Genomic DNA, 25751 nt, shown 5'->3' on the forward strand with positions numbered 1-25751 from the left:
AAAATGCTGGGACATGGTGGGGACATGGTGGCTCAGTGGCTAAAATGCTGAGCTTTTCAATCAGAAAGGTTGGCAGTTTGGCGGTTCAAATCCCTAGCGCCGTATAACAGTGTGAGCTCTTGTTACTTGTCCCAGCTTCTGCCAACCTAGCAGTTCTAAAGCATGTAAAAATGCAAGTAGAAAAATAGGAGCCACCTTTGGTGGGAAAGTGACAGCATTCCATGCCCCTTCGGCGTTTAGTCATGCCAGCCACATGACCATGGAGATGTCTTCGGACAACAATGGCTCTTCAGCTTGAAATGGAAATGACCACCGCCCCTTAGAGTCGGGAACGACCAGCACATATGTGCGAGAGGAACCTTTACCTTTACCTATGCTATATGATTTTGTTCTTTTACTTTTTACCAATGCAGTCGGATTTTGAAACAATCATGTCAAATAAAATAACCTTTTTATAATAAAATAAAATAACCATTTTACCTTTTATTTTTGTTTTTTCTTTTGTGTCTATTTCTTTGAGACTACCTGGACAAATCCCTGCAATTTTCTTGGTAAGGTTTTTGGGAATTGGACTGTGGGTATCAGTAGCTTTTTTCTTTTTCTTTTGTACACATGGGTTTTTTTTTCTTTTGTTGTTAGTATTGGATGTTTATTAATATGTTTTTTTAATTTCTTTTTCTTTGTTTTGTATTTTATCTTTATTGATAAAAGAATAATTAAAAATGTAAAAAAAGCAACTGCAATTCCACATTTTTGTGTATCTAATGACATTAATAATAAGATTGTATCATAGTATAGATTATTCATTGTCTTTTGCAGTCACCCTCCAGTGAAAATTCTGTGTGGTTTGTTGAAATGTGTAGTCTGTTTCTTCAGCTATCCTCCTATTTTCAAGACTATTCATTCCAGTTTGTCTCTGCTCAAACTGCAAGAACTACTGCAAGGAAATTCCATTAGAAAACCACAAAAGTTAATCTTATTCTGCCCTCCTGTGGTCAATCCTGAAATCACGATGCTTTAGTTGACCACGGTTTTGTTGTGCCACGGCCTCAGACATGCCGATAAATTCTGCCAATACAAGGAAATTAAGCATTTTCATTTTATAAATATATAATATGTATATACTGTACATTTAATATATAAAATTGGATAAATATAAAAAGCTATTCTAGTGTTTTAGCACAACTCCTGTATGGGAACAACAAGCAAATAAAAATCTTCTTAGTTTTAAAAAGTGGTTTTAATATGGATCGGAAATATGGTTCCCTCACATGATTAACATTTAAATGTCATTTTAATACAATTTTTCTTTATATTATGTCCTCCAAAATGAAAACCTAAAATTACAAATTATTCATTTTCTTGACCCCTAACTAATCTGTTTTGGGGGAAAATGCACTGATTTTATCTAGTTGTTGTCATTTATTAATATAGATTTTTTTAAACAAACATTTTCTTTTCCCCTTCAAAGTAATTTGAATAATTATGCCATTATAAAATTTATTTTTGTTCAGAATTACAGGCAACCTGTTTACATGATTTTCTACAAAGTTTTCATTTTCACATGAAAACATTGGAGAACTTTCACATGAAAAGTGAAGTCACACTATAATTTTTATGATTTTTTTTCAAAATTAAGACTTAAGCTATTTTCTAAGTTCGTAAGCTATACACTAGCCAAAAAGTGAAGATTTGCACAACTCCAAAAATAGTTAACCACATTTAGCATCTGTTAGATCTTAAGATGGCTGGATTAAGCATGTGGTAATGGATAAAACTAGTGAATGTGGGAACTTTATATGCATTTTCCACATACTGGTCTTACTACACTATTAACAAAATTTCCTTCCTCCTCCAAATAAACATAGACACAACTAATCTTTTCCTGGCCAACTATTTTTTTCTACCTTCAAGAAAACTGTGTGGAGAAGTCCCTTCAATTGTCTTGGCAACATTTTTGGAAATAGTTTGTGATTGCCTTCATTTTAGGAGTGAGAGAGAGCCATTGACCTAAACTCATCAGTTGGCTTCATGACTAGGCTAGACTAGGCTAAGAGTTAATATTCTTAGTTTCTAGACAATGCTTTTAACCATCAAACTCTGTGGAAACCTCTCTTCCATTGTCTCATTTGCCAACCAGTGGTGCTTTGCATGCACAGAAAGACAGCTTTCTAAGGCTTCCTTTTTGGTGACTTTCAGATATTTGTATTTTTATGAACTATTTTCCATGACTTCAATAATTTATGATCAAGCAAGCAATGTATACTTTGCATCTCATTCGTTGGTATCCTTAATTAAATTAGACAAATTTGGACAGATTTAACCAGTACCCAAGCCAGGCCATGTCTGATACCTAATAAAGTTTGCTTAGAAGAAAACACCCATAAAAAATTATACACAAAAGTGCTTTTTCAAGAGGCAACAGGACTTTTTCTTTAAAGATGTTTCGCTTTTCAGCCCAAACTAAATTAGCTGTTTTGAGGGGAAAAAAACTGAAGGGAATGCTCCTGAAGGAAAAGTAGGACGTCAATCTAATAAACCATTCATAATAAACTGCTAAAGCTAACTCTGCGGAACATTTATGTGATTTTCATCCCACTGTAACAAAAAAGATTAAGCAGTTATGTTTTAAAGTTCCATACTATACTCTATGACTGAATCTTGTATGAGTGAAACCTTGAATTGTTTCAAATCTAGCATAGCCTTCTTTGGGCCACCTCCATATTGGATTTTTTCAACCCAGAACACGGAGTCCAGAGTGTTCTGGAACTCAACCATTTCAGATCACGGCAGGAATAAAATGATTGTTTCATTTTAAATAAAGAAAAAGTGACGGAGTAATTTAATGGAGGAAGGCAAGGCTGTTTCAAATTCTCATTCTTCTCTCAACAGATTCCATCTACCAGATGGAACAGATTGGCCTTTCCAATTTTGCCAGTGCTGTTTTCCCTCAGTCACTGTCAATGAACTAGCTAATGTTTTTTCCTTGTTACAAGGGTCTCACTCTAACCCTTTTCCCACTAGCCGTCATCTCCCCCTATTCTCAGCACTTCTGCCTTCCTATTTTAATTAACTGTTCAATTTCTATGGCTACCTATCTTGGTCTGACTATACTCAGTTAGCAATAGCAGTTAGACTTATATACCGCTTTATAGGGCTTTCAGCCCTCTCTAAGCAGTTTACAGAGTCAGCATATTGCCCCCAACAAGAATCCGGGTTCTCATTTTACCCACCTCGGAAGGATGGAAAGCTGAGTCAACCCTGAGCCAGTGAGATTTGAACAGCCAAACTGCAGAACTGCAGTCAGCTGAAGTAGCCTGCAGTGCTGCATTTAATCACTGCGCCACCTCGGCTCTATGTTGCCATCAACATTTTTTTTTTCCTTACATCCCTTCTGTCCCTAACAACCGTTTTGATACATGCACAGAACGACAGCCCCCAAATTATTCTAGATGCAGATCAAAGCATCCAATTTCAATTCAGGCCTGACACACCCGATATAAAGTCTTTGGCACATGAGTACATCTTTCTTTAAATCTGAATGGTATTTTGATTTACCTGCACATCTATAATAGCTAAATCCTAGTGGGTAGGTAGATATTATGGGTTCCACCACAAAACCGCGTTCGATGAAACCGCGCTCGACGAAACCGCGCTCGACGAAACCGCGTAGCTGATGTCAACAGCGCAACAACAGCACAGAGACAGAAGCACGCTGTAAACGCTAAACCTAAAATTAACCCCTAAACCTAAACCTAACCCCCCTAAACCTAATCCTAAACCTTAACCTAACCCTAAACTTAACCCTTAACCTAACCCTTAACCTAACCCTAAACCTAACCCTTAACCTAACCCTTAACCTAACCCTAACCCTTAACCTAACCCTAAACCTAACCCTAAACCTAACCCTAAACCTAACCCTTACCTTAAGTTGAATCAGCTTGCTTTCAAAGCGCTATTTAAAGCACCCTTCTTTCTCCGCGCTCGCTGTTGTTGCCCTGTTGATGATGTCAGCGACGCGGTTTAATCGGGCGCGGCTTAGTCGAGCGCGGTTTTGTCGTGCCACGGATATTATGAGTTCTGAGCATGTTTTGTCGTGCCACGGATATTATGAGTTCTGAGAGTGGTCACCACTAGAAGTTTGGCAAGCCTCTAAATGCATTAACAGAGGATGAATGAAAGAGGCTGCTCCCTTCCCTCCTAGTAAAACCCTTTTGTACTGATGGTAAGTCAATATGTAAAGATTCTTTGGTTCAGTTATGTTTTTTAGAATATATTCTGGTTTTTTTCCCCACAGATCGTTTTTGTGGGTATTGCATCAGTCTCAGCAAACAAAACAGCATTTTGAGAAGCAAAAGGAAAATATCCAGACATATAAAATGCTATTTTCAAAGTAACGTCTGTTCATTGCTGCTTTAACAAACAGCGTGAAAAAAGATTAAAATTTAAACACATTTGATTACTTCCAGTACACTTCACGCTTTCTTTTCTAACATAGTAACCTTACAACTTAGAAACAGCTTTTGGAAAGTTTCCGGTGGCTGCATCCATTGCTTTTAGCAGCCGAATATAGCCCTGAGTCTCAGACTGTACTAATTTATGTTACATACGTAATAGAAAAATGTGGAAAAAGAATAATTAAGTTTAAACTTTATTGATTTATGGACAAAATTTATAATTGTCTTCCACACGAAATATTAATTAACTGGTATTATAGACAGAACAAGTGTGGACTCTACTCAACAGACTAAGGACAACACTTTTCTTCTCATTCAGAGTCTTAGCCTGGAGGCCAGCCCATCTGACGTCCCCCAAGTACATGGAGATGCACATGATAGACTGATTGAGCACCATCTGGACCTTCATTCACAACCATTCGGTATCCTCTAGTCAGGCCTAATTGAGCTGCACATTTCTTGCCCACAATGATTAAATGGCCAAGAAGCTGAAAAAGAAAAGAAAAGCACATCACTTTACGACAAAAAGGGAAAAAACAAAGTCCATAGAATTGCCAAACCAAAACCAAATTCAGTATCAAAAGCATATGTCTACAGCAGGGGTAGTCAATCTTTTTATACGTACTGCCCACTTTTGTATCTCTGTTAGTAGTAAAATTTTCTAACTGCCCATATCAGTTCCACAGTAATGGTGATTTTATGAAAACCTAATGAAAATGTTTTTAAATAATGCTATGATTTTTTTAAAAAAAGTCAATTAAATTAAAAAAAAGGAAAGTGCTTCAGTATCGGACAAAACCCCTACCGCCCACCATGAAAGCTGGAACGCCCACTAGCGGGTGGTAGGGACCAGGTTGACTACCACTGGTCTACAGTACAGTTTTGGCATCAGTAACTGTTTACCTCATCAAAAGTGGGGAACATACAATATAAAAGGGAGAAAGCAGATTGCATATTCAGCCATTTCTCAAATGTTCCTTTCAGCAGAATACTTATTGTTTACTTATTGTTACACTGAAGATTAGCTCAGAAAAATGACAGCAAAAAAGGGGGGGAGGGGTGAAACCCAGTACTTCCTTCTTTTAACCTGACATAAAAATGTTTAGGAAAGATGCAACCTATGCTCTCAGGGGAGCATTCCCAGATACTTTATTGTAGGTTGTATAACTAACTTTTTAAAAACCACTCAAGGAGCAACTTGGGGAAAGTAAAAGGCTATGCAGAAATCTGTTATTAACCATTGCTGCTACTGTATAGGAAGTGCTTATCCTAAGAATAAATTGAAAATGTAACAATACATAACTGTGATTGCACTGTAACTATTTTTTACATAGATTCTAAATATTTATAATTAAATATAACATGCAATGCAAATTAACCTTGTTTAGAATATAGTATCCAATCCAAATAAATCTTGTGTAGAAACTTAACAGTGATCGCATCGGTTTTCAGATAGTTACCATACAAGGCAATGAAAGATGTCCAGCTACAATTTCTACAACTATAAGAACTGTCCAGATATTACTGTATTCCAGTAGTTTGAACACTATGCTGAAATTGATTAATCTTCTTGTAGCAAGAATTGCCATTCAAGATTTGGGTTCTCATGACAATTTAAAAGTTATCTCAGAAACTGATAGATTTAAAAAATGAAAACAAATGCCTGATTTTGGGGGGGAAATCATCTAGCCTTGAAATTTTACTTCCCCTTATGCTATAAATAATAGATTATTGCCCCCACACCACTCCTGTAGGCTAAGAAAATAGCTCTTTTTGTTGACAAACATGGAACTAATCTTGGACAGGTTTTTATTCTTTTCAAATAAAATTTAAACATTTGTTAAAGCTTTGAAAAAAAAACTTGAAAACTGAAACACTCTTTAGTGTTACATGTATAATAAAGATAAAGGTAACGGTTCCCCTGATATATGTGTTGTTCCCGACTCTAGGGGGCGGTGCTCATCTCTGTTTTAAAGCCAAAGAGCCATCCGTGATCATGTGATCATGTGGTTTCCGTGGTCATGTGGTTGGCATGACTAAATACCGAAGGCACACAGAACGCTGTTACCTTCCCACTAAAGGTGATCCCTATTTTTCTACTTGCATTTTTATATGCTTTCGAACTGCTAGGTTGGCAGAAGCTGGGAAAAAATAATGGGAGCTCACTCTGCTGCGTGGCGCTAGGGATTCAAACTGCTAGGGATTCAAACTGCTAGGGATTCAAACTGCCGACTTTTCTGATCAACAAGCTCAGGGTCTTAGCCACTGAACCACCGTGTCCCTCATATGTATAATACAATCACCTTAATCAAAGGAGATCATTGTAGATTTACCCCACTCTGTATTAAAGTTGCAGTTGTAGACGTGGTCAACAGTATTAAGTATCTGGGGGTGCGGATAACTAACAATCTGAATTGGTCTCTCCCCACGTCATTTTAGTGCGCGCGCGCACGTGCACACACACACACACAATTATGCATATACCCATACACACACACACACACATATCCGAACTAGACTGTGTTGTTTCTCTGGATCGTTTGTGTAATACATGTTTGTCATGTTTATGTAGTGTATATGGGAGGTAATTTTTTGAGAGCTATATGCAATGAAATCTCATTTTTACCTATGCTGATTACTGTACATTTAAAGTAACAATGAAGTTATTATTCTAAAAAAACAATCTAATCATTGAACTAAAACTCTGACCTTTTGCTGGTTTAGCAAACCTACCAAAACTTTACTCATCCTTCTTCAGATCTCTCAAATTTAGATCCAAGTTAACCTCTTATTGCTGAAAAGCTGGCCACTATTTAATAGAAAGTCTTTTTGCAATACTTACACCTGCATCGGCATCTTCCACTTGAGATATCTGAGCAATATGCTTCTTGGGGATCACTAGGAAATGAGTTGGAGCTTGTGGAGAAATATCATGAAACGCAAGGCACTGAATAGAAAAAGGCACCATTTTAGTAATAGTTATTATAAAATGAATCAGTAAGCATGTGACAAGTTTTTAACTGGAACACTTTGTATGAAATATTACCCTATGCTGTCCTGCTCTCTTCATAACACAATAATATTTTAAAATATAATTAACAATTTAAGCAAAACTTGATTAGGAGTTATGGACATGAAGACTATGAGAAATGGACTGTGAGATGCATTTGTTCAATTATAATCACATCTTTTTAAAAAATATAGCTCTATTGGGATCCTTAAAAATATTCATACTTTTCTTTTGTAGTTAGGGTTAGGAACTGCAAATCAGGTTTTATTTTATTTAATCCCTGGATTCAGAGGGAAGTATGAAAAACTGGATTTTATTGTAATAAATAGTTCCTCATTTGCATCTAACCCTGGCAAGAATATCCTCTGGCATATCTTTTTTCTAGTATGTCCCTATGGTGTCTCCTTCATGTTTTTCCTCAGCACAGCAGTGAAACAACTTTGCATAGTCTTTAAATATACAGTACGTTTTCTCCCTTGGTCAGAGCCAGTCCAAGAATACCCTAAAGGTGCACAAAATCTATACCAGCCATTACTTTGAAGAACAGCCAAATTATCTGCTTATTTATACTGCACCTTTCCTCCTGAAGGGCAAAGTAGTACATAGCATTCCCAGTTCTAGTTATTATGCATTTGGGATGAAACGAAAATATCATGAGCTCATAGGAGAAAAAATATTCCTGCAATGGATAGTTGTATGTGAATTTATACAAACACTATGCAGGGACAAGGGCCCAATGATTGAAATGTACGCTAGGTAATTGAGAACACAGTGCAATGGTTAGGATTATGCTAAAAGAATTTTAATCTTAAAAGATAGAAAACGTTAAGATGCAGGAGTGGACATTAGTTGCAGGTAACATATCCTCCTTGCTCGTTCTTTTTGGGGCGGGGTGGAACGAGGGGGGGCGGGGAAAGAGGCACGAAAAATAGAGCCTCCAGGTGCAAAGACAGTCTACCTCGCTTTGCTTGGCACTCCACCCACAGGCCACGAGATAGCGATCCCGAGGCAATGCGGCCACGGAGCATGACTCGAAGTCATGCGAATGCCGGTCCAGGGTGGCACTGAAGCCGAAAAAGGCAAATGGACCTGGCTAAATAAGACTTATGGCCCCAGCCATGCAAGTGCGGACTCGCCCCTTGAGCGGAGGGAAGGCTCCGAAGTCTCCCCCGTCTCCCCACCTTCTCATCCTCGAAGATGATCTTGGCGGGGATCTCTTTACGGATGATTTTTCCGAATATGGTGTCCCCGCCCGGCTGAGCCGCCTGAGCCCTGCAAACCTCATCGGCCATCTCTCTGCACGAGAAGCGCCCGCCCACCTCTCCGTCGGGCCTTCTATAGCGCGGCCACACACCCCTCGAATTGACCAATACCGAGCGTAGGATAGCAAACAAGCGGCAAGACTGCCCTATCAAAGCAATATGCGGATAGAACTACCCGTCTTACCGGTCGATTCCTCTGCCCGTCATTTTTATTCCGCCTTCTCGTCTTTTCCCGAGGAACGGCAAAGGACAGAGGTGCAATCGCATGATGCGGCAATAAAGTTTTTTTTTTAAAAAAAAACTGCTGGGAAAAATGCACCTCATGAGTTCAGCGTTTCTCATAAATTATTAACAGGTTTATAAATGTGGCCTTTTCCTTTCAGGCATTTGTTCACCCTCTGTAGTAATCTATTTTATTATTTTAATGTTTCTCTAAGTAGCATCGCCTCAGACAATGCTACTATTTCCGTGACATGTGAATTTGAATAAAAGGAAACATTAACAATTTTCTCCGTTACACAATTTTTGTGCCGGGCAGAGTGTTTCTGAATCTTCCAGCAATTTAAAAATGTGTGGACTTCAACTCCCAGCACCCTGCGTCCAACTGCCGGTTTGGCTAGAGAATTCTGGTATTTGAAGTGGCTGAAGTGGAGCAACATTAGCTTAGCCAGAACGCCCATGCTTCTTATTCCGTTTCCTTTCCTGCAAATTTATCCCCATTTTTCCTTTTCATAGTGCTGCTCTATTTGTATAGCTCTCGAGTCATCTTTTATCTCCACCCATTATAGACGCAGGACACCCGCTGATTGGCCGCTGTCGTGGAAGCAATGTTCTCATAGAACCAATAACGTGCACGGTGCTGCTCTATTTGTATAGCTCTCGAGTCATCTTTTATCTCCTCCCATTTTAGACGCAGGGCACCCGCTGATTGGTCTCTGTCGTGGAAGCAATGTTCTCATAGAACCAATAACGTGCACGGATTGGCGTGGCTTTGTTCCTGCCGGAAACCTCTATAATAGGGGTTCCTCCAAGAGCAGCGGTCCCAGCGATGCGAAGGGCAGAGGTTAGTTGATGGCTCGCTGTATCTTCGCAGGCAAGATACTGTTTTTGGGCGAGAGGCGGCGATGTTTGTGTAAAGGTGTTTTTTTTTTTTTTTTTATTAACAAACATGTAAAATACACGCACACGAAACCTTGTGTAAGGTTTTGTTGTTGGGATGAGAACATTATTTGAGACATATAGAAATGTGTTGGAAGAAATTTCCATCTGGGATCAGTTCCAAGTGGGGAAAGAGACACTGGAAACATGGAAGCTGCTTGGAAAGATGGTTTTAATGGTGGACAGGACCACATGGCTTGAGGTTGTAGGCCAGTGATGGCGAACCTTTTTTGCTCACGTGCCATAAGGGGAGAAGTGCAGGTGGGTTGTGCGCGGGCATGTTGCACCCATAATGCAACGCACGATCCCCCCCAGTGCGCATCCCCCCCTTTTTTGCATGCTTTTTTTGCCCTCCCCAGGCTCCAGAGGTTTTATAGAAGGCTGCCCATGAGGCCCTCCAGAGGCTTCAGGGACCTTCAGGAGGCTTCCCTGAAGCCTCCGGAAGGCTTAAACCAGCCCTAGAAGCAAACCAGAAGTTACTTCTTGCATAGGAACAGGAAACAGAGAGGTGGGGCCAAACAGTATAAAAACTCAAGAACTCCCCCCCCTTCTTTTTTCTTCACTCAACATCTTCAAGGCATGTGATCCCCTTTTTGCCTAGGACCGGGATGGTGAGCCTATGGCACACTGAGCCATTTGTCAGGGCATGCGAGGTGTTGCCGTGTCGCGCTGGCCAGCTTTCAGCCTTTTTTAAAGCCATTTTTTGCCCTCCCCAGGCTCCAGAGGCTTTATAGGAGCATGGGGAGGGCGAAAAGAGCCTCCCCCCTCCCCCTGGTGCTTCCCTGAAGTCTCCGGAACACAAAAAAAATGGTCCTATGGGTAAACCGGAGGTTCGGGAACAGACTCCCGGTTTGCTTGTAGGGTTGTTTTTAGTCCTCCGGAGGCGTCAGGGAAGCTTCCTGAAGCTCCCTGAGGCCTCCGGACAGTTTAAACCGACACTACAAGCAAACTGGAAGTCCGTTTCCAAACTTCCAGTTTGCCCATAGGGCCGGTTTTTTACGTTCCAGACGGCCTCCAGGGGAGGGGAGGCTCTTTTTGCCCTCTCCAGGCTCCTATAAAGCCTCTGGAGCCTGGGGAGGGCAAAAAATGGCTTTAAAAAAGTGTAAGAAATGTATTCTGATTGGTTGTCAGACTCTGCAGATGGTGGTGGTAGTGTTTTAGCTAACTTTGTAGGTTGTGTGTCTTTTAAGTCCCAAGCTTTGTAGTGAGTTTCTGTTGCAGATGGGTCTGCTTGAAGGAGATATACCGTATATACTCGAGTATAGGCCGACCCGAATATAAGCCGAGGCACCTAATTGTACCACAAAAAACTGGAAAAGTTATTGACTTGAGTATAAGCCTAGGGTGGGAAATGCAGCAGCTACCGATAAATTTCAAAAATAAAAATAGATACCAATAATGCCATTGCCCATTGAATAACATATACAGCCTGCCTGTGCCCATTAAATATACAGTAGCCATTGTAAAAATTTGCTCTGCATAACAAATTATTATCACACAATACCGGTGTATTCAATGAAATACTTCACTCACCTCATGATGCTGATGTCCCGCTGTGATGATGATGTCCCGCCTCCTATGACACACGGCACAGTGATTCCTATCATTGGATCACTGTACCAGAGGAGGTGGGACATCGCTATGTGGCTGCTTGCCATAACAAGGAGGTGGGACATCGTTGCAGAGCGGCAGGAGGGGGAGGAAGGGGAATCGTAAGACAGCCCTGCATTACATTAGAACGTGAGGAGGGGGGATGGTGCGGTGCACGCTGCGCGGCAAACTGACACAGAGGGAGGGGAAACTCAGGGGCACCGGGCCATTCACGAGCGTCACCCAGCGGCATGGCCCCGCACCTTTTTCTCCTCCATTTCGGGCAAATTTTTCACTGACTCGAGTATAAGCCGAGGCGGCTTTTTTCAGCCCAAAAAGTGGGCTGAAAAACTAGGCTTATACTTGAGTATATACAGTATGTAGAATAGACTGGCTCAGTCCTTTTAATGGCCCATTGACAAAGGTGGGGTGAGCTATTAAGAGTGAGTCTGTTTCCTGCCTAAAAACATATTTCTCTGGGTCCTAATTGACAAAGATGGGGAATGAGTTTCTGCCTCCCTTTTAGGGGGAAATATTCTGCCATTTTAATATTTCCTAAAATATTTCATTTTCTAGGAGATGGGTGGGTGCTATCTTCCTACAAATGTATTATTTAGTTGGAGTGTGTGAAAATATGGTACAGATGAATATGTAAGAAATGTATTTCCCCTTTTTCTTGATTTTCTTACTTCACTGCCTGATCACATTGTTACTACGGGTATGTTTGCTTATCCTTGTCCGAAGCATCAAAATTAAAATAAGGCATACTATAAGGCCTAAAATTTAAAATATAAAATACAAGATTAAAATATGTACAATAGCAATAGCAATAGACTTATATACCGCTTCATAGGGCTTTCAGCCCTCTCTAAGCGGTTTACAGAGAGTCAGCATATTGCCCCCAACAATCTGGGTCCTCATTTTACCCACCTCGGAAGGATGGAAGGCTGAGTCAACCCTGAGCCGGTGAGATTTGAACCGCTGAACTGCTGATCTAGCAGTAGCCTGCAGTGCTGCATTTAACCACTGCGCCACCTTGGCTCAGTGAAACAGATCTTGCCCAGAAGCTAGCAACAGTAATTGTGTTATGACTGATTGAGTTTCAAAATATGTGTACAATATATGAATCCTTGAAAACTTCCTTGAATTTTTTTACCTGCTGGGTAATCTGATCTTAAAAGTGAGATTGTGATAAAGCCAGTGATTATACCATGATGTTCAAATGATAGTAAGTTGTTGTTTTTCTTTAGAATTACTTTTTGCTTTCTTATGATTTACTTGGGATATACTGAATTAGACTACAATTTCCTATCATCTAAAATGCTGTAGAGCCCTATTGTAATACCACTCTACATCTGGGTTCACACAACACACTAACCCAGAATCTAATACAGTATGTTACAGTTCAGTATAATGTATTAGCCCTACATTTCTTACAATCTTTGATAAGCCACCCACTTTGTTTTTTCCCTCTTTAAATGGCATATGTGTCTTCAGGTCAAAGTTGATTCCTGGCAACTGCCTGGCATCCCTGTAGTTTTCTTGGCAAGATTTACACCAATTGTTTGTCACTGTCTATTTTAGGCTGACAGAGAGTGACTGGCCCAAGGTCACCAACTGGTTTCATGCCTGAGTTGAACTAGAACTCAGTTTCCTGGTTTCTAGCCTAATGGCTAAACCAATGTGCCAGACTGGTTCTCATTTAAATGGGTACATAGCTTATACATTCAATGAGATGAAATGTCTATTGCTTCACTCCCATAAAAGCTGCTATCACCACTTTCGTTTCCGTGACCCGTCAAAACCGCGGAGGACAAAATCGCGATCGACGAAAGCGCGCATGTAACGTCATCACAGCACGACGAAAAAAATTAAAAATTGAAATAAAATTAAAGCAAGCCGATTCACATAAAGGTAAGGGTTAGGTTTAGGGTTAGGGTTAGGTTAAGGGTTAGGGTTAGGTTTAGCGTTACGTTAACGGTTAGGTTTAGGGTTAGATTTAGGGTTAGGTTAAGGGTTAGGTTTAGGGTTAGGTTTGTGGGGGTTAGGGTAAGGTTTTCGCTTTATTTTTACATTTTTCGATCACAGCGCGATGTTTTCGTCACGCTGTGATGACGTCAAATGCGCGCTTTCGTCGAGCGTGATTTTGTACTCCGCAGTTTTGTGGTGGAACCTTCGTTTCATCTCCAAAACTCATGTATTCTGAATAGTTATAGGACAAGCAGAAATACAGTAGGTGATACCTGTTTTAAACTGGAAAGATACATCTATAGAATTCCTGTTAGTGGTACATGTTTTAAAAATATTATGTTTTGTAAAATAAGGTATAAATATATATTTTTACTCTGGGGTTTACTTTGTTTTCTTTGATATCTCAGTTCATAAGGATATTTTTATTTCTTCCTATAAAACAGTATTCATTCCAATTAAGTATTTTGAGTGACATGAGTGTATTTTGGTCTTTCTACCAAACACTTAGTATTTTTATGGGAATTTTTTCCCACTCACTTGTCAAATTAAAGAGATTGAAAACATTTATATATTTCTTTCCTGTCTGTAAAAATTAGGAAACAGTAACTTTTCTAAAAATTCCTCTTCCATCTATTTCTCTATAAACTAAAAACTGGGGTTTGCAAAAATAAGTGTTATAAGAATTCTTACTGCTAATAATTTGATTTCTATATATTAAAAACAGTACCATTACTGATGTCTCTATTTTAATTAAGCCAGTAGTGTAACTGGCTTATTTAAGCAGTTACCTTATTAGCTTAATTTAAGCAGTACATTTCAGCATTTTTGAAGTACTAAGTCAAATTTCCCTTAGTTTGATTTGTTTATTTATTAATTGCTCAGTGCTTACCTCCAAATAATAACTTTCACAGTTCTAGCATCAAAAGATTAGATGACATCATCATCTCTCTCAAAGTTTATTTATTTGTATGTTGCCCAACTCAAATATGTGGCAGCTCTTAAAGTTAAAACAGAAAGACATTACAAAAATTAACCAAAATAATAACAAAAACACTTTAAATACATTAAAAGAGTAAAAACTATGAAAAAACCATAAAAAGACGTAGCAGTAATCTGCAAGCATGTAGTTCAACATGCTAACAATGTAACCATCTACCAGGCTCCACAATGCCACTACCAGATCCCAAGTTCAATGGCAAAGCCAAATCTTCAGACCATTCCAGAAGACCAATAAGGTCAAGGCTCATCTGGCCTTGTAAAACTAAAAACTAGCATTCTTAAATTTTAAAGTATTATTGTGTCAGACATATAGCTGGAATAACTGTGAAATGTCTTCTTTAACAACTTTTCTTTCTAGAGGCTTGCCTATCTACCCATCATATTATGGTCTTTTATGCGGAGTTTCACATACCATTATCTATGTTAGAGGCCGGAATGTGGGTTGCTTATTACATCAGCATTTACAGTAGCTGCTATTTCTAGGAATCATTTTCATTTCATTCTCCTATAACCAAATGCTTTTTCTTGGAGAATTTTTATATTTTATTTTCCCAATATATCTACTTCAAATTTAACTGAGCAAATGATGCTTTCTTCATAACATAAGAATCTAAAACTTTTAACATTCTATTGTATTTACAGGTCTTGAAAGTGTTCAAGATTTTACATAGGACAAGGCAAAATGTGTTCAAAGGTGACACCAAAAGCTTAGATGGTAAGAATGTTTTTTTTTATTAAAACAAGTTTTACTAAAGGAACAAATGCTTAATCCTTTCCCCAGTAGAAGGCTACTTAAAAACATAGTGTTTAAAAACATAGTTTTAAGGTATGATTATTACTTCTAGCATGTTGTTGTATTTGAGCCTCCATGCTGTTTTTTAAGGTATACATTCTCTATATGCACATTGTTGGAGAAGGGGTTGAGCACTGGGCCTTTCTAAACCTTAAAATAAAGTTGTAGCAGGGCTGCTGGAGCAAGAATTTAATCTTTTTCTTTCCTGCAACCTCAAAGGGACTGGGGAAAAAAATCAGACTTCTGCAGGTAAATTCCATATTAAGAAGTGAGAAAAGCAAAGTTGCTCACTTTTTTCATCCATATGTATCAGGTGAAATTCAACCACTTCGACCTGGCTCGGGAGAGGTGGTAGGGACAATTTGAATTGGTTTGCAGAGCCGGTACAAATCACCCATGCCATCTACCATGCTGGCTGGGGAATTCTGGGAGTTGAAGTTCACAAGTCTTAAGTTGCCAGGTTTGGAGACCCCTGACTTAAAGGAAAGACCCAAAATATTGGTGACAATTTTGAGCTGACTCAGCTATAGCCTACCCTTGGAGACACAGTTCCCTAATTTTTCTATGTATATAATGTGTAGTGTATATACATATACATATTAATCACAGATAAGAATCTTATCAAACAGAAAAACAAACTCCATCCAGCTATCAGCTCTTGTCTACTTTATTAGGCACACAGAAACTACCATTAACCCCTCGAGGTTACGAGGATGCTTGGACATGTAACAAACGGGAAAACACCAGGTTGGGGAAATGTTTATTTTATTTTTATTTTTATTTTATTTATATGCCGCCAAGTAGATAGATCAGGGGTGAAATTCAAAAAGAAGATATACCAATTATTATACACAAAACAATAAAAGAGGTACACAAATACTTTCATAAGAAAGTCTTATTGCTCTTATGTAAATATTTGTGTACCTCTTTTATTATTTTGTGTATAATAATTGGTATATCTTTTTGTAGGTCTTTAGGGCAAAGAAGTGATATCGATTTGGCCACACCCTCCCACCCTGTCACATGACCACCAAGCCATGACCACTAAGCCACATCCACAGAGCCGTCAGGGAAAAAAATTGAATTTCGCCCATGATATGTATACCTCTAGATGAAAACATGTTTCATCACTCAGCGTATTTATATGCTCCAAACCTTGATTTCTCATTCTTGCTATGAATACATTAAAAAATTTCCTGAAATTTTAAAATAATATAAAGCTTTCTGGACCTTTCATCAAGGTTTTATGCTTCATGAGTTCAATATTTTATTTTGCTCCCAATTCAAGATACAATATTAAGTTATTCTGCTTTCTAAATAAAGGAGGGCACACACTCGTGCATTGAGATAAATTAGTTGAATGCAAATAAGAAAAGAAAAATGAATACGAATGAAAATTTATTACATCAAAAGACCTAAGAACAAGCTTAATAAAAAAGAAAACAACACATGGTGAACATATTCATAAAACAGTTTTTTAATGCACCTAATCCTGGCAGCTGAAAATTTGGCTACATTAGGCCTAAATTTATATAAAAGAAAATTACTTGGTTTGAAGAGCCTGGTTGAAAAAAACAAAGGAGAAATAAAGGTTTGCCTCAGATCATACAGTATATAATTCTACTTTTCGACTTATTACAAAGATAAAATCTTTGTACAAGAAGTATTCTCTGGAATCTGCCAAAATGAAATTTTATTAAAAACCTTGTCGTACAATAACCGGGTGAACTCTTTTACTTACTTTAGTTTTACTACTCAAGTCCTATGAGCTTATATCCTAGAGCCCTTGGCTAACAAATACAAAGCTGAAATATGCCCCATTAAAAATAGGCAATCTGGAGAGGAGCCAATTTGGCTAATTTTATGGCTTATAATTTTAAACTTGGAACTAAATGGATCGTTAAGCTAAGAAAGTAATCCTGAAATGGAATAGAACACAGCTGGTATAGCTGCAGCACAGGATGTCCTGGCTTCCAGTAGGTTTTATCCTGTCTCAAAAAGAACTATGGAATTTTGTATAACTGGGTAATATTAAAACAGATTTATCTCCACAAGTGGACTGTTTAGAAGAGCACGAATACACAGCAACAAAGAACCACATGAAACCCAACCAAAGAACCACCAAGACCACTCCCATCACCATTGACAGGGCAAGCCACTAGAATATAAAATGAGAGCAAACTTCACTCCCTGTAGCATGATCATGTTATCTAGTTTGGGCAAGAAAACAACCAAGCTTAGAGGGCACCAGAGACCTTCTTATTCTATTCGTGTTATGCCACATTTGAAGAATAGGAGGTTATGTACATTTAAATATCTCCGTGCGTCTTATTTTATCCAAGATAATTATGCTGCTTTTTGATATATCAAGTAAGCTTTCTTTAAATACTGTTAAATGTTTTATGTTCAACTTACTCAAAGTGTTGCAAAGGAATAGTTGGTTTTTAAATATAACATGCACTTGGAACTTTAGTGACCATTTGTAATATCGTATCTTGCAACTTAACTGTTGTGGAAACAGACTAGATCTTTTTAAAATATCTTCAGATTAGTATATAAGATTGTGGTAACATACTGTGGAAATAGTTTTTATAGAAGTATCTATTTTATATGTAACAAAACTGAATAAATACATTTTTAAATGCCTGTTCTCTTTTTTTATCTAGCTGCAAGACTTAAGATAAATGAAGAATTCAAAAGTAATAAAAATGAGACTTCTCCTGAAAAAATAGCTGAGGTATTTGCATAGAAATTGGTTTCTGTTATTGAATACAATCCTGTGTTGCAGTTTAAGTTAGCTTAACTATTACAAAATATACTAATTCTAACTATGTATTAACTATATGGAGCAGATTAGGAACAGAACAAGGATAGCGATTAAAAGCAAACAATTGTGCATGTCTCTGTACAATTTATTTTATTTATTTGTTTGTTTGTTTGTCAAATATGTACAAGATAACAAGCATAGGAATGAACATAAACATGAACAAAGAAAGTAAATACAGATAAATGGGGACAGTAGGACAGGGGCGTTAGGCATGCTGGTGTACTTATGCATGCCGCCTTTATGGACCGCTTAAGAATGGGGTGAGGCCCATAGTAAAGTGTTTGAGATTGAAGCTGAGAGGGTTTGAGGCTGTAACAACGGAGTCGGGTGGAGCATTGCAGGCGTTGACCACTCTGTTGCTGAAGTCATATGCTGAAGAAGTTGTTGACAGGCAAGACGTTATAGCAGACAATTTTGTGTACTATGCTTAGATCGAACTGCAGGTGGCGCAGTTCCAGATTGACCAAGCCCAAAATTTCAAGGCTGGTGTCATAGGGAATTCTATTGTGAGTAGAGGAGTGGAGTACTCTTCTTGTGAAATATCTCTGAACCCACTCAATCATGTTAATGTCCGATATACAGTGTGGGTTCCAGAAGGACAAGCTGTATTCAAGAATTGGTCTTGCAAATATTTTATATGCCCTAGTTAGCAATACAGTGTTACTGGAGAAAAAGCTTCACAAAATTAGGTTTACAAAATTAACAACTCTTAATGCCTTTTTGGCAATGCCATTATAGTAAGCTCTGGGGCTTAGATCGTTTGAGATAAGTACTCCTAGATCCTTGACAGAGTGAGGATCATCTACGAGATCATTTCTGTCCAATTACCATTATAAAAGAGAAACTATACAGTGAAACTGACAAAATACAAATGTAATCTACCGTATTTATCGGCGTATAACACGCACCGGCGTATAACACGCATCCCCCATTTTAACACAAAAATTTGAGTAAAAAATTTTTTCATTAAAAATAAATGACTTGGAAGCTCGGAACTTAATGTTGGATTAAAATTTATAACATTAGAACATGAATTACTTCCCCACCCTCTTCTGTCACATCATTTTCCCCCCTCTGATCCCCCTGTACCACCTAATCCCCCCCCCAGATCCACCTGTACAACCTAATCCCCCTGTACCACATAGTCCTGATACCACCTGTACCATATAACCCCACCCCCCATATCACATACTCTTTCCCCCTGCGCCACATAACAAGCCCCCCCCCACATAAACCCCTATTTCTATATGTTTTTGTTTTCACCACAGTACCTGGCCTGTGTCGCTAGCAGACTCAGGTTACTCTTTAATTGCGCTGACGAGTAACGTCCTCAGCGTAACGTCAGGGACGTCACTCGTCAGAAGTACGGTGGCCTCGGAGGGTCCTGAGGAGCAGCCTTTAAAACAGCAGCGCGGGCGGCTGCGGACTCACAGCTGATTGGGAGAATGCCGGCGCGTACACTTGGGACCAGAGAGCAGGCGGGCGGGAAGGTAAGCACCCGCAATGATGGAGAAAAAATACAGGCAGCGGGCGGCTCTCTGGCCGCTGCGAGCCGCTGCTGCTAGGATGGGGTTAAATCAGGCAGCGGGCGGCTCTCCAGCCGCCGCTTGTTCAATGATGGGGTTAAAGCGAACAGCAGGTGGCTGGAGAGCTGCCGCCACTGCTGCAAGGTAGGGGTTATATCAGGCAGGGTAGCTGGAGAGCCGCCGACGCTGCCATGAAATGGATGCTGCACTTCTATGAGTATCATGGGCGCCGGTGAATCAGCTGGAGCAGGCAGTTTGGGACCTGGCGTATAACACGCAGTATCAGCGTATAACACGCAGGCAGGGTTTAAGCTTGCAATTTTAGTTTTAAAACTGCGTGTTATACGCCGATAAATACGGTATATATTTATATCTGAAACCACAGTTTGAAAGTCAATGGCTAACACTCTTTTTTATGGTGACAGTTTTTCTGCTTCATATTCAAAGGGAAAGATAGTGCAAAGCAATAATCAAAGATGAATTAGGAACAAGCAATTGTTGCGCAGAGATAACAGTTATTCTATTTTTCTTAGAATTCTATCCTTTACAACATTTTTATTGTAGCTTGAAATAGAATAGTCTGGAGACTCCTAACCTTTAATAATACAGGTAGTCCTTATATAGCAACCACACAGGACTGGCAACTGTTGTTAAGCAAGTTGGTCATTAAATAGGAAATCAAATTACTGAAATTGTGCTTCCATTTCACTGCCCTTGGAATGCTCACTCCAGTGCTGTGATAATTAACAAGAAGGAGATTAATATTTGTATTTACATTCATTGGAGAGGAAGGATTATAAGAGACTACGCAGACACACAATGGGGAATATACATTGAAAGGAAAGTGGTGGCACTGGCAGCTCCAATCATATATGAGCTGGGAGCCATGAGCACCATATACAAATAACCTGGTTTATTCCCCCTTATGTGCCTGCTTGGTCTCTTATAAACCCTTCCTCTCCAATCTCACTGCTGTACAAGCTACAGGGACCACTGGTCAGGCACAGGATAAGGCTTACTGATCATAATGGTGATCACATGACTGAGGGATGCTGATAAGGCAATTGGAAAGTGAAGACTACTTGTAGGTACTTTTGAATTTTGAATATATGCTATGAACATTCCCTCAACACGACTGCTCTGGTAGTGTGGTCACACAATTTACTAAAAGGCAATTGATTAGAAGATCCCTGCTACCATTTCTTGCCTGTCCCAAAACTTTTCAGTTTACATACTCATTTGCAAAAATTTCTATCTTTAGAGTAAATATAATTCCAAAAGAGAATTGAATGAGTATCCCCATCACTTATATATTTAAAGAATGCCACTTGGAGGGCACCATGAAAAGTTCCTGCTGTCACTTGGAGGAAGCATATAGGGAGAGCTATGTTTTGGAATTTTGTAGGTGCTAGCTAGTTTCTAATGATACCGGTTTCTTATTTCTTATTAAAGCATGGCTAAATAAATCTATACATTTTTTGATTAATCAGTAAAGATCCTGAAGCAGAGAGTTAAATTGCCTACAATTTCGTCCCTTTTGTATTTAGCAGAATATATTACTATCTCCCCCATCTGATATAACTCTTTTTTTAAACGTTATTAGTGCATCGGCTAATAAATATTATATTTTGTCACCTGTGCCAAACTAGCGAATAAGCTCTTTTTGTTGTTCCATTTCAGAAACATTCCCCATTCATTGAATTCTTTTCCTAAAATGGCCACCATTTATAAATGAATGCTAGTTACCTGACAGATGAAAAAGAGGGAGATTCTGCTTAAAAGAATAATAATTTGCCTGTAAAACAGGAACAAGTTCTTTTATGTGCATGCAGTATATGTGTATGGACAACTTTAAATGAATCAATCTTTGACATAGAGTCTTGCAGAAATTGGCATAGTGGATTCCATTATTCTGTAATTTTATCTCTCTTAAAATTGGAACAGCTCTAATTCCTTGAATTGTAGATATTTACCCTGCTCCCCTGAAAATAAGACCTCCCGGGATAATAAGCCCAATCGGGCTTTTGAGTTCATGCGCTAAAATAAGCCCTTCCCTGAAAATAGGCCCTCCCTAAAAATACTGCAACACAGCAGCAGCCATGAGATGACCATGCTCACCGCTTCCTGCACCTCAAAAATAATAAGACCCAGCTGAAAATAAGGTCAAGTGTTTATTTGGGGGGTCAAAAGAAAACGACCCTGTCTTATTTTCAGGAAAACACGATAGTTTCTTTTGCCTAAAGAAAAAAAATATTCTCAAATTTAGGAAGTGTTCATGTGTTCAACAATATTAAACTCTGAGCTATAAAAAATGAATTTCTGAAGCTTTCACAAAATCTTAGCACATTGAAAATTGATAGCTAAAATAAATACATATTTTTTCATACAATACAATAGCAGAGTTGGAAGGGACCTTGGAGGTCTTCTAGTCCAACCCCCTGCCTAGGCAGGAAACCCTATACCGTTTCAGACAAATGGCTATCCAACATCTTCTTAAAGACTTCCAGTGTTGGGGCATTCACAACCACTGATTAATTGTTCTGTCAGGAAAGTTCTAAATTGCTTCTCTCCTTGATTAGTTTCCACCCATTGCTTCTTGTTCTACCCTCAGGTGCCTTGGAGAATAGTATGACTCCCTCTTCTTTGTGGCAACCCCTGAGATATTGGAACACTGCTATCATGTCTTCCCTAGTCCTTTTCATTAAACTAGACATACCCAGTTCCTGCTACCATTTTTCATATGTTTTAGTCTCCATTCCCCTATTCATGTTTGTTGCTCTTCTCTGCACTCTTTCTAGAGTCTCCACATCTTTTCTACATTGTGGCGACCAAAACTGAATGCAGTATTCCAAGTGTGGCCTTACTAAGGCATTATAAAGTGGTATTAACACTTCACATGATCTTGATTCTATCCCTCTATTTATGTGGCCTAGAACTGTGTTGGCTCTTTTGGCAGCTGCTGCATACTGCTGGCTCCAATATCTCTGTCACAGTTACTACTATTGAGCAAGGTTCCACCTATACTGTACCTGTGCATTTTGTTTTTCTTGCCTAAATGTAGAACCTTACTCTTTTCACCATTGAATTTCATTTACTAGATAGTGCCCAATGTTCAAGTTTGTCAAGATCCTTCTGTATCTTAAGCCTGTCTTCTGGAGTGTTGGCTATTCCTGCCAGCTTGATGTCATCTGCAAATATGATGAGTTCCCCATTTATTCCCTTATCCAAATCATTGATGAAGATGTTAAAGAGTACTGGGCCTAAAACAGAGCCTTGGGGTACTCCACTGCATACTTAATGGATTATTATTCTTTCAATCAGTAACTCAGATATTTTTACAAGCTGATTCATGCAGATAATTATTTAGATTTGGAGAAATAGACTGTCAAATTATTCATGAACCTGATGAAATGATAAAATTATACTGATCTGAAACCAAAATAAACTGTATTTACTATATGTGTATCAAGTAGTATATTTCTGCTTTATGTTTTAATAAAGTGTGAAACATTTTTAGTGCTATCCAGTTGATAGATCTCTGACTACTTCTTTGAAGTCGGGTGATAGCATTGTAAGGATTTCTAGTAGTAGGTGCAATATAAATAAATGAAAGATGTCAAACATGAAAATTTAATATTAATATTGGAAGAATAAAAATGTTTCAAAGAGGAAAAAATATTAAACAAATTAATAGTTTCAGGCATTCTTTAGTTATTTATAAAAAATATATATTGAAAAGTTCACTTTTGCTTTTTTTGCAAGGAAATGCATGTTTTTTATGATTAAATCTTCACCCCATGAATATGCCTTGCTAGTTCTGGGGGGAAAATCCATATTCTATTAAATCATTTGTAATATAAATATAAATATAGTAATATCAGTATCAAAGATAAGGGTCCTTTGAAACACTCAGTTATGAAATGTACAATGAACTTGTAGTAACATTTCATGGATGATCAGAAAGCAAAATATATTGGTGAATAATTATTAATTCTGTTCCCAACTCCACCCAGCTTATAAAATTAGCTTCAGATGTGGAAGTTATACTTAAAACATGTGTCCTACAAGGTGTTTATGTGGATGCCAACAAAATAAGTAAGTATAGATTCTCATTTTTGCAACTTTTATTAATCTGTTTAATAGTGAGTACAAGATACACGAAGCTAAAGCTTGGCACAGTGTATTTTATTTATTAACTATAAATATATGATGGATGCATGGATGGATGATGAGGTACATGTGATAATTATACAATATCAGAATTTAATTAGATTTAATTAATATATTAATTAAATAGAAATTCTATAGATTTCTATATATTCTGTTTACGTCAGGTTGATATTTCAAGTAGTTCTTTAATTAAAGTGGAATATTGACGAAATATCAGTAAGTTATGAAAGCCTTATAGTTAACTATCAAATTATCTGTTTGCCTAATTCCAACTGAATCTGTTTTAATAGAAACCTTATACCTTGAATAATTAAATATTTTAACAAATGTTAATGTTTCCATTAATATATTTTTGTAATACTGTATCTAAGAGTTGATTAGATAATGCATACCTGAAAAGCTCCCATCCAATAAAATGCATATGTTTTCTCTATTTTTCTATCCTGTGGAATGTGGGAACTGCAACTTAAAATATAAAATGTTATGATTAATTCAAACGGGTTAAACCACTTTTAATCCCAAATATGTAGAGATTCAGTTCGCATCAAAACCTTAACTAGAATTTCAGATATGAAGGTACCATAATTTTCTGTTGGCATTTTTATCCCTTTCTTAATAATCAGTAGCATGGAAATTTGCCTTTTTGAAAGCTGCTATGCATTGCATGAACATCTTTTTTATTTATCCACTTCATTATTGACACCAAGGGCAACATGTCAACACCTCAGTCATCCCTTAGGTTTCCATGGCTGAGACTGGATACAAACAGAGATTTCCATAGTTTTAATTTGATACCTTAACCACCATGCTACATTTGTTCCATTATACTGAACATTCATTGGGGTGGGGGTGGGGGGTTTGACTGAAGAATAAGAAATAATTGAGCATTACATTCATCAGATCTTTGTTAGCTACAGTACTCACAGGGGTTTGTGACTCAGTAATAAAGCTTTTCTTTGTGGCAGGAAGCCACAGGTTCAGTCTCTGCACATTTAAAGGGGATAAGGATCCTTTTAGAGCTCAGTTCTTGATTATCACATAACATTATACAATAGTGTAGAAATGGTCTGCCATTTTTTTCTTCTTGGATTGATTTACTTGTTTAACTTCTTATTTAACTGGAACAATTCCTGCCTCAAACTCAGGAAACCCACCACCAATTGAAATAAATAATACTTGGCTGGGTGAATGAATGTTTTACCTTAGTACAGAGTCTTTTACGATGACTTGACTATGGAAAAAAGGTAAAGAATATTGAATGGTCTTTGCAAAGGCAGAATATTTAACTATATACTATATGTATTTGTAATTAGATTATAATTTTACAAATCCCCATTTATTGAAAATACTGCTGTTAATTCTACAGTCTCCATTATTATTAGAGTACTAGAAAGACAGTGTTGCCCTTGTTTAAACAATAGTGTTTAAAATCTAATAATAATGTCTTTTTTCCCCAGAGCTTTTACCAAGAAAGGAGGTACTACGAGACAATGCCCCATACTGTGACACACCGAAGCAAAAGACATGAATAGAATATTTTTTTTAATTAATTAACAATGTTATTTAATTTCTTTTAAAATAAAATTGCTTTCCTATAATAGTGACCTAAATAAAATGTTCAACATGAAAAATGTCAACTATTTGTAGTCAGATGAAAAGCAAAAAAAAAAAAAAAACCTTGTTATTTCAAGAAATGTATTTAAATTTATTTTCTGGTTTAAAAGAATGCTTTCACTTGCCTTATCAAATTAGTGTAAGACTTTCATAACTTTTAATCTCTCCAATAGATACGATTCATTCTTCTTATGTACTGCAAGTTTATATTTTTCTATCAGTCCCCAAAATATGTAATAATCTATTTTAGAATTAAAAAGAAAATGTTTTCAAATCTAATGGTTCCAGAAAACAGGGTACAGAGTTTTACACAATTAATGTAAATTATAAACTTTTTAAATTTAGGGATAGATCAACCAGGATTGGGTGTTGCT

General features: G+C 37.8%; 2 protein-coding genes across 2 annotated transcripts; one reads left to right on the forward strand and one right to left on the reverse strand.

Moving 5' to 3' along the window:
* Positions 1-4638: 4638 nt before the first annotated feature.
* Positions 4639-8787, reverse strand: HINT1 (histidine triad nucleotide binding protein 1). The gene is made up of 3 exons (XM_087715883.1): positions 8649-8787; positions 7300-7404; positions 4639-4945 (listed from the first exon to the last, which is right to left on the reverse strand). The coding sequence occupies exons 1-3, from the start codon at positions 8757-8759 to the stop codon at positions 4781-4783; spliced, it is 381 nt and encodes a 126-aa protein (XP_087572009.1). The 5' UTR covers positions 8760-8787; the 3' UTR covers positions 4639-4780.
* Positions 8788-9721: 934 nt separating this feature from the next.
* Positions 9722-25400, forward strand: LYRM7 (LYR motif containing 7). The gene is made up of 5 exons (XM_087715884.1): positions 9722-9792; positions 15090-15162; positions 17907-17977; positions 23607-23688; positions 25221-25400. Exons 1-5 carry the CDS (start codon positions 9778-9780, stop codon positions 25289-25291), a joined length of 312 nt encoding a protein of 103 aa, XP_087572010.1. The 5' UTR covers positions 9722-9777; the 3' UTR covers positions 25292-25400.
* Positions 25401-25751: the final 351 nt, after the last annotated feature.

This window comes from Thamnophis sirtalis, unplaced genomic scaffold (genome assembly GCF_051295495.1).
Source record: "Thamnophis sirtalis isolate CommonGarterSnake01/CBP01778 unplaced genomic scaffold, rThaSir2_p1.2 scaffold_5, whole genome shotgun sequence".
Lineage (NCBI taxonomy): Eukaryota > Metazoa > Chordata > Lepidosauria > Squamata > Natricidae > Thamnophis > Thamnophis sirtalis.

What these genes read in the sequence shown, in the direction of transcription:
- LYRM7 (XM_087715884.1), top strand. An exon ending in CTCCTGAAAAAATAGCTGAG is followed by an intron (nt 17,978 to 23,606) that starts GTATTTGCATAG and finishes AACTCCACCCAG; the next exon opens with CTTATAAAATTAGCTTCAGA. An exon ending in TGTGGATGCCAACAAAATAA is followed by an intron (nt 23,689 to 25,220) that starts GTAAGTATAGAT and finishes TTTTTTCCCCAG; the next exon opens with AGCTTTTACCAAGAAAGGAG.
- HINT1 (XM_087715883.1), bottom strand. Translation starts at nt 8,759, where the DNA reads ATGGCCGATGAGGTTTGCAGGGCTCAGGCGGCTCAGCCGGGCGGGGAC. An exon ending in TCATCTTCGAGGATGAGAAG is followed by an intron (nt 7,405 to 8,648) that starts GTGGGGAGACGG and finishes TTTTCTATTCAG; the next exon opens with TGCCTTGCGTTTCATGATAT. An exon ending in TGGAAGATGCCGATGCAGGT is followed by an intron (nt 4,946 to 7,299) that starts GTAAGTATTGCA and finishes TTTCTTTTTCAG; the next exon opens with CTTCTTGGCCATTTAATCAT.